General features: G+C 46.5%; 1 protein-coding gene across 1 annotated transcript; it reads left to right on the top strand.

Annotated features, from left to right (window-relative positions):
- The first annotated feature begins 2,545 nt into the window (after positions 1-2,545).
- Ppp1r3g (protein phosphatase 1 regulatory subunit 3G) lies at positions 2,546-3,592 on the top strand. The gene has a single exon (XM_051194090.1). It carries the CDS (start codon positions 2,546-2,548, stop codon positions 3,587-3,589), a length of 1,044 nt encoding a protein of 347 aa, XP_051050047.1. The 3' UTR covers positions 3,590-3,592.
- Positions 3,593-9,570: the final 5,978 nt, after the last annotated feature.

The raw sequence follows: 9,570 nt of genomic DNA, 5'->3' as shown, positions 1-9,570 counted from the left end.
CTTTCTAATAACAAGTACAGGAGAACTCCAAGGACTGGTCAATTCTTCAATATGTTGAGCATTTGACTTCTCTTGTACAGCTGTTCCAAGGCCTGTAATTTTTCTGATGTCAAAGGCCATAGTTCTAGCCAGACATGTTTGTTAGTTACCCATTTTAAAGGTAGGGCTGTTGATAACTTTGAAAGACCAGCAGATGTTGTGCCCTGTCCTTGTACAACCTGAATGGTCAGTGACTCTTGTTTATAATACCTTTTAATATTTTCCTCAGACACTACGTTAATTTATGATTTGTTTCTAAGATTTGTTCCATTGCTGGAACAAATCATGTCCCCATAAATTCATTGCTATATTAGCTATATATGGCTTTAATTTTCCTCTCTGTCCTTCTGGCTCTATACGTTCAACCCATGCTTTGTTTTACCTAAGATAGAGTTCCAGTCCCTAAAAGCTGAACATTTACCTCCTGAAGAGGCCAATTTAGATGCGAAGATTCTGGTACATTTACTGTTACATCTGCCCTTGTGCCTATTAGACCTTCAATTACAATGTCCTTTATTCATATTTTTAGCTTTGGCCTTTGATCATTTGCAGAAGTTTGCCAAAATATTTGCTTTATGATTTCTCTGTAACATGAGTTCTAATAGGTCTTAATAATAAAAGCCTGGAGTCACATCTTGGGGTAAATGCTGTAAGGTCAGAGAAGAAGAAAGGAATCAGCCACAAGAATGGCCTCTTGCCTCTATTGAATTCTCAGATCGAAGGAGTGATCCTGTCCAGAAGAATCCTCAGACTGACTGCCCTGCTCTATATTCTTTTCTCCACCAGCTATATCACTCCTGTCTCCAGCTCCTTAGTAGGATTAAAGGGGGGAGCCACCAGTATTTGACTCTATTTCTCTTTTTGACTGGATCAGTTTCATGTAACCCAGAGCACTATGGTTCCCATTACACAGAGTTTCTGCACATAAGCTCACACAGGAAGAACCCTCGGCCCTGGGGAGGGATGGACAGCCTGTGAACCCTCAGGAGGGATAGGCAGCCTATGAGCCCTCAATAGATACTAACCATGAATATAGTCCTTGCCTATTTCCCAATATGCCCAAAGCCCTGGGAACATTAAATTCTGCCATTCCATGTTTAGGAAGTAAGTCTCAGTTATAAAGCCTGGGTAAGATAGCTTTGCCTTTTGTTTCTTGATTAGTGGATCAATGTTTCTAGACCCCCCCCCAACGTTGTTATTCTGTTTTTGTTTGTTTGTTTGTTTTTCCAGACAGTCTGTGTAGCTTTGGCTATCCCAAACCTAGATCTGTAGAACAGGCTGGCCTTGAACTCAGAAATCTACCTGCCTCTGCCTCCCAAGTGCTGGGATTAAAGGCATGTGCCACAGTTGCCTGGCCCAGTTTTTTTTTTTTTTTTTTTTTTTTAATGTAAGTAACTGTACATAACCAGATATAGGGATGTGGGGGATGAGAGGTGGGCGTGATGATTGTTTGTAGTATTATCATTTGAAGTTTGATCAAGGCAAATTGGCCTGAAGGCAAAAGAACAATACAACACTTTCAATGCCAGGACAGAGTAGAGGGCTCTCCTATCCATCTTTCAGTATTTGGGCTTTGGCCTCAGCCCCGAAAAGCCTGCACTGTATTGTAGTTGTTTGGGATTCTCTGGGGGAGGGGAGAGGGAGAAGGGCCACAGTACCAGCAGGCAAGGAGGATGTGGGAAGGCGTCCATCCGCGGAGGGAGGTGCCAGCCCTCTTCCTCGCCATCCAGATCTGCGGGCGGGACAAGGGGAGGATGGGGGGGGGGCGACGTGCTCTAGTGTCAGGAGAGAATGGCCTCCGGCTGCTCTGGGCTGGTCCCCGTGTCCACTCTCGGTGGGTCCTCTCTCTGTCCGGTAGCAAGCCCACCAGCAAGGTCACCGGTTAGGTAGGTGGAAGCTGCAGCCCAAGCATCCCAGCTTTCAGGAATACTAAGGGGCAACTTCACGAATGCGACCCGGGGATGCCTGGAGTTTGGGAGAGAAAGGATGAAAGAAAGGGATGCACTGGGCTAGCATGCTAGCCTCAATGACATGCTTGCATTGCGAACTCCCTAGGTGGGTGGCAGCTGGCATGTCACCGCGGGGCGACAACATTTCTCCGGATGACTAACTTCTGGAAAACTTTGTCTACGCTCTGGCTCTGAAAACTGCGAACTGCCCCGGAGGTGGCTATCAGCTACCCCACGACCTTCAGAAAGTTTTAATTTCCATTCGGGACTTGGTTACCAGGTGTTGTGGAGGCCGCACCTCCCCGCCCCTGGCCCTCCCCTTGGGATCTAGCCCCAGGCCAGCATCCTCCTCCCTCTGGGTCCCGGGCAGCCTCAGCTAAAAGCTGGAGGCTCCAGGCTGAAATCTGCTCTCATCTCTCCAGCCTGGCTAGACTGAGCCAGGGAGGGCGAGCCCAGCGGGCGCTATGCTCTCGTTCTGCTGCCGGAGAAGACACGTTTCCCGCTAAGTCTCCAGCGAGGCGTTTGCTGCCAGACGAGTCGCGGGGTCGAATGGTGTCATGGAGCCATCCCGGGAGCAGATGCAAAGTTCCGAGGCGTCCAGCTCTACGCCTTCCGGAGACCCTCCGCCGGTGAAGGGGTTGTCGGTTCCTGAGGTCCTTGGCGTAGAGGGTGGCATCTCGGACACCAGGACCCCTGACGCTCAGCTCGAGGACAGGCCCCTGTCACAGCAGGAAGAGGCGGTTCTCCCGGAGCTGGAGGAGCTGCAGGAATATCGCCGCCCTCGAGCGCGCTCCTTCTCTTTGCCGGCGGACCCCATCCTGCAGGTCGCTAAACTCCTGCAACAGCGGCAGCTGGCTGGGCAGCCTGGCGCGGAGGGTGGCAAGCTGTCCCGGGACTGCTGCTCCAAGTGCAAGAAGCGCGTGCAGTTCGCGGACTCTCTGGGGCTAAGCTTGGCCAGCGTGAAGCACTTTAGCGACGCGGAGGAACCGCAGGTGCCGCCTGCCGTGCTCTCCCGGCTCCACAGCTTCCCGCTGAGTGCCGAGGACTTGAAACAGGTAGGGGGGCTGCTGGCGGTGGCAAAAGTGCCGGTTCCCCTCTGGCCACCGCGTGCCCAGCTCCGACCCCTCTTCCAGCTCCCGGGGCTGAGCGTTGCGGAAGAGCGTCTGAGGCGACAGCGAGTGTGTCTGGAGTGCGTGCAATGTTCCCAACCGCCCAGTGCGGAGGTGACCGGCTCAGGCCGGGTGATCAGCTGCCCGGGACCCAGAGCAGTGGCGGTGCGCTACACCTTTACGGAGTGGCGCACCTTTCTGGACGTATCGGCCGAGCTGCATCCTGAGTCACTGGAGCAGGGGCCTCCTGTGAGGTTCGAGCATTCTGGACCAGGTGCTGGGGATAGTAAGGAGCAGCTGGCGACCGAGCGCTTCTGCTTCTCGTTGTGCCTGCCCCCAGGTCTGCAGCCCAAAGAAGGCGCGGGTGCAGACCCGTGGGATGTCGCGATCCATTTTGCTGTCTGCTACCGCTGCGAACAGGGCGAATACTGGGATAATAACGAGGGGGCCAACTACACCTTGCGCTATGTGCGCTCCGCAGACCCTCTCTGAGACCAGGAGCTTTGAGATATGGAGAGTGGCTGACCAGCACGCGAAGTTCCATCAAGGGAATCTTAGCTGAGCATCGCAGATTTGGCATTTACCGAGCTTGGAGAGAAAGGATCGAAGCATAAACCACAAACTCGCAGTGCAGATCCACGCACCAGCAAGCACAGTGGGTCTGACAATGCTCTGAAAGCGGTTTCGACCCACCTTTTTACTTGCCTTCTAGAACTCCCAGCCTGCAATGGAATAAAGAACACCCCAGTCCCCCAAACAGAGGCTGTCTTCAAGAAAATGGTTCTGGAACCCTGTCCTTGTGACCTTGGGGGTTTGTTTCTAACGTGAGATATGGTCCTTACAGCTTGGTGAAAGCATGCTTCCACGTGGGAAAGGAAGCCCTTCACTCGTGGAAGCTTCACAACCAGGCTTGGTTCTCAGGAGGCTCGGCGGTGCTATCAGCCTCTCCCTTTTAACTGGGATCTGGAAATGTTCGCCCAGACACAACACCATTTTCTTCTATGAATGGATACAAATGTCCTTTTAAAAAGTAAAGGCCATGTGCACATAATTTCCCTCTGTGCTTCATGTTTTACCTTCTGAGGGTTTGGGTTTGGGGAGGCCTTGGCAATTACGGGATGCTCAGCTGATGACACGGGCACCGTGACAAGTATGAAACAACAGTACTGACATGTTTTCTCTTGATGTGGAAGAGCCCAGCATCCCCCACTGGGAAAAAGTGATCTGAAAAATGTACAAAAAGTTGGCCGGGCATTGGTGGCACATGGCTTTAATCCCAGCACTTGGGAGGCAGAGGCAGGCGGGTCTTTGTGAGTTGAGGCCAGCCTGGTCTGCAGAGCTAGTTCCAGGACAGGCTCCAAAGCAATACAGAGAAACCATGTCCCTGAAAAAAAAATGTACAAAAAATGTTTTGTCTCTTGCCATAGTAAAATGTTGGACAAATTAAAATGCCAAAGGGCTTGGCTGTGAGCTGCAAGAACCCATCACATTCATCTTAAACCCTTTTGTGCAGTAGAGCTTGTAGTAGCTGTCCCACTCTGTGCCATTAGCAGTCAGAGAAGCTGGCTCTTGCAGGCTGCTCTCCAGGTACAGGGGTTTGGGGGTTGGACAGGTGGCTTATTTCTCCTCTTTCTCCAGTTCCTTATTTTCCACCTTGTGACTAGTGTAATTATTTTGGGGATAGTAGACTAAATTTAAGGGGGAATGTTTTCATGGTTCTACGATCACCAAAGACCAAACATAGACAACAAAGTCTGTTTCCATGGAACCAGAGACCTATAAATGATTTTTCACATGCTTAAAGTTTTAATTTTAAAGAATTATTATTTTGTGACATGAAAAATATAGTAAAGGAAGATATAATGGCACACACCTGTAACCTCAGCATTTAGGAGGCTAAAGCAGGATTACCAAGAATATGAGGCCAGCCTTGGTGGCCTAAAAAGATTATATCAAACAAAACCAAGGCTGAGTAAGGCTCATCCCTGAGATCCCAGGACCCTGGAAGCTTAAATGGGATGATCACAGCTTTTTGGAGGTCAGCAGAATGGGATCTGTATTAAAAACAAAACCAACCTAACCAACAAAGGATTATATGGGATTCAAACTTTACCATCCATAGATATTTACTGGAACAGAGCCATGGATTCATTCTATGGATGTTCTTCTGCACAAACAGCAGAGTTAATTAGATGCAAAGTATAAAATATTTACTCTCTGACCCTCCTTACTATTTTTAAAGCTTCATGCCGAGAATTATAATTCACAAACAGTAACCATTTAGTGACTATTGCCACTTAAAATAGCATACATGGTGACACACTATAACCCCAGCACTTTGGAAGCAGATGGATCTCTGTGAGTTCTAGGCCAGTCTGGTCTACAAAGTGAGTTTCAGAAAACCCAGGGAGTCACCACAGAGAGATCCTATCTGAAAATACAAACAAAAAAGCAAACCTATTTGTTGTTTCTGGGATGAAACACAGTTTTTGTTGTTTTATTTTGAACCAAGGGTTTCATACATATTAGGTTTATAGGCTAGCAGGTCAGTATCTCTAATACTGAGCTATTTTTTTTTTAGCCTATAAGAAATACTTTAAGTATTTATTTATTATGGGTATGGGTGGTTTGCATATGTGCACCTGTGTACCTGGTGCCCTCAGAAGCCAGAAGAGGGCATGGGATCCCCAGAACCAGAGTTACAGATGTTTGTGAGACATCATGTGGGTACTGGACACTGCACTCTGGAAGCCCACGGGACAGCAGGGAAGGTCACTGTTCAGAATACCCTGAGCACGTAGGAATCTTACTACCCACACACCTCCATGATTTTTCTCATCCATTCTCTTTCTCTTTCTCTCTCTCTGTACATGTGTGCATGTGTAGGTTTCCATTCTGATGTCTCTCCATCTGCTTCACCCTTCCTTTTCTCCTGAGCTATAGGATTTTCATACACCATTTCATGGGTTTCACCAATTCCAGCTCTAGCCACACAGCTTTTGTCTAATATATTAGGCTAAGGGTTGTCCTGACTTAGCTGTACATGCCTTTTGAGCCCTTGTGCCTTGAAGCCCCTGGCTTACCATGCCTGCATCACATCTTCTTTATCAGCAGTGGCAGAACAACTCAGGGCGGGAATTAGATGTTCTGCTTTCTGTGGCATCATGGAACTGAATCAAGTGTGCATTTCTGGCATGGGCTACAGGATCCAGGTTATGTAGGGTAGAGAGAGAGCACTTGGTCCATAATAAGCTGGCAAATGGTGATGAGATATTGGTAGCCATAGCCTTTGCCTGGAAAGTCCCCAAGATGTATGTGATCTGTTGGGGGGTCACAGGATCAGGGATGTGCAGCTGTTTGAAGTCATTGGGGATACAGGTCTGGGGCAGGGAGGAGACAAGGTGAGCTCACTTTAGTAACCTGGTTTTCTCTGGCTACAGAGCAACCTGGGAAAGGTTAACAGTTACGGCTGGGAGGACACTAGCTTGGTAAAGAGTTCTACACTTTGCATTTTGGCATCATAGCTATATGCAATTTCTTTATATGTTCATCTAGCTTCTACATTTGACCTTAGATTTAGAATACTCATTTTTCTGATGTACAAGTATGTCTCATATGTACAGTAAGAAAATGCCTCTTTGATCCAGGAAAGTGGTTATAGAACAGGTTTTATACAGGACTGCCCAAATGGAAAACTTTCACCTGACAGCACTGATTATAAGTAGCAGTTGGAAGATTTCTATTGTCTAATTTTACATTGAAAGTTCATACACAATGCATATTGTATAAAAGAGGACTCTTGGTAGTCATTTTGTATGCATTGACCATCCATGCATTTAACTCTGTAAACTTTTTTCTTTTATACATCTCTCTCTCTCTCTCTCTCTCTCTCTCTCTCTCTCTCTCTCTCTCTCTCTCTGTGTGTGTGTGTGTGTGTGTGTATAATATAGTAGGAGTCCTTTCTTTCCTTTCACCATGTGGGTCCCAGGGATTTGAACTCAATTAACAAGTGACAAGAGCCTTCACCTACCAAACCATTTCACTGTAAAATATCTGCATGATAGTTATATGAAGTTTAGTCAAGGGCTCTCTGCATGCCTAGTCACAGATAGGTAGGCTATTGTTGGGCAGGGCTCTTTAGGGGAATAGAACTAATTAGCACATACATGTTACAAAAAGCGGCTCCCCCTTCAGGAGCTGGGCAATTAAATAATGAATGCTCATGTGCATCCCAGAGAGGCTGAGAACTCAGTTGCTCCTCAGCTCACAAGACTTGATGCCTCAGCAGTAGCAATTTCATGCTGAAGGCCTGGAAGATTCCTGGAGAGTTACTGGTCTTCACTTTATATTGGAAAGCCTAAGAAGCTGAAGTTGGTTCTAGCAAAGGATGACAGCAGCAACAACAGGAATAGACACAGTCAACAGCAACAACAGGGAAAGGCACAGTCCACAATAGCAACAGGGATAGACACAGTCAATAACAGCAACAGGGATAGACACAGTCAACATCAGCAACCATAGACACGGTCAACAATAACACAGTCAACAACAGAGATGGACACTTTGTAGAGGCGGGCATTAACATTGCTGTCCCCTTGGGTCTCTTAGTGTCTGGGCTACTCATCAGAAGGTGCTGCTTCATCCAAGGATGGTCTTGTCCCTTAGTCCTTTCTGGAAATGTGCTCACAGATCTGTCCAGAGGCATGTCTCATAGTTGATTCCAGATCCTACCAAGCTGACAAGATTAGCCTCTGCAGGTCTTAAGTGTACTTAGAATTACCTTAAAATAGTTGTTTATATATTAATAATTTAAAAGTTTTTAATGGCCATGTGTGGTGATGCATGCTTTAATCCCAGCATTTGGGATCAAATGTATTGTAATTTAGGGAAGGACTATGTCAGTCCCTGTCTGGATCCTTGAAGGTTTCTTGAATGTTCCCCATAAGGAAGTTAGTAGTTATCATATCCTTGCTCCCTGTCAAACTCTGGGAAGAACTTTGTGCTACACATTTTAAAGTCTTACAGGAACCCTACAGGGTTTAGCTGTGATGTTTAGCTCCAATTTATTGAGTTCAGAGACCCTTTGGCTGACAGAAACAGGGCTGAAAAGAAAGAGATGGATGGCTTTTCTAGGCCAGACTGCCCACAAATGGGGGATTTTGTATAACTTGTCATTATTAATGAAGTTCCGAGAACCTGGATTTGGGATATGCCTCTGCTTCAGGGCATATCAAGCCTTATGCCTGCCCATAGACCTCTGATGGATGTTTGCAGTGTGCACTGATCAAACACCTTCCTGGGCATCACCAAGACACAGAGGTCTCTGTGAGTTCTTTCCAGTCTACACCATTCCCTTGCTCTCACAGCCAGTCTAGTACTTGGTCATTGGTGCTTTACGTCAGTTGTCTAGTCTCACCAACATTTCAGTCAGGCTCCCTCTGGCAGGGACACCTGATGAAATACATTACATTTGAATCTCAACAGAGTAATACATTAGCAACTATTGATCATATGCCTACCTTTTCCATTATAGTTCCTGATCACATATATGTCCTGAATGTCCTGCATATTAGATGTACACAAATGAGATGTGCATTAACTCTTCCAAACTAAAGAGCTGATTATATTGACATTAATCTTAAGTGAGGTCACGTGGGTTCCCTAGATAACAGATAGGAAGTTCTAGTGAAATGCTTTAAGAATATGTCAGACATTTAAGAGACAAAGTAAATAAAGTAACTTTTTGGATGATGAGCTGATTATGGGCAGTTTCTGAGAAAGCTTAGAATCCTTGTAAGAAGATACAGATCTTTCATGGAAGCTATTTCCTGTGCAACAGTTGTTCCTGGAAGCCTTGATTCCCCAGGGAAGTGCAGGCAGATGCCTGGTAACCCACATGGGCCATACTGTGTTCACTATGGACATGTTCAGTTGAGATCACCTGATTGCAAAAACTCCAACATGTGAAATCCCAGGTCTATTTGTGTTGACAATTCATGTGAGCCAATTTCAAGACTGAGACACTGACTACTGTTGGCACAGTGGTGGCAACTGTCCCCTTAGGTAAGGAACAGGCAAATTCATCATTGAATATTTTCCTTCAGGTTCCCTCTGAAGGGTCTTTGGTCTTGAAACTGAGTCCCAAATCAAATCAAGAAGCAATTTTTTATCAATGGCTCCCTGAAGGACTAATAATACTGAAAAGATTGAAAAAGGAAGATCTTATTGTTTTCAGAGGTAGGCGAGCCAATGTCCATGTATATTCTAGGTATATATTCAGAGGGGGAGGGTGAGAGGTCGGCTCTCTTGTCAAGCAGTCTTCACTACAATTCCATTTTATAACAATGGGCAAATGCTTGGTTAGCAGTGAGGCATATGGACACAGGGTGTGTAGATGGCTTCCTGTTGGCAGCCCCTCTTGTTTTAAATAATGTCCATCTGAATGAGCTTTGCCAACTTCATCATGTAACCTT

The sequence above is a fragment of the Phodopus roborovskii genome, unplaced genomic scaffold (genome assembly GCF_943737965.1).
Source record: "Phodopus roborovskii unplaced genomic scaffold, PHOROB, whole genome shotgun sequence".
In the NCBI taxonomy this organism is placed as follows: Eukaryota; Metazoa; Chordata; class Mammalia; order Rodentia; family Cricetidae; genus Phodopus; species Phodopus roborovskii.
This window is presented reverse-complemented; position numbering and strand designations above follow the sequence as displayed.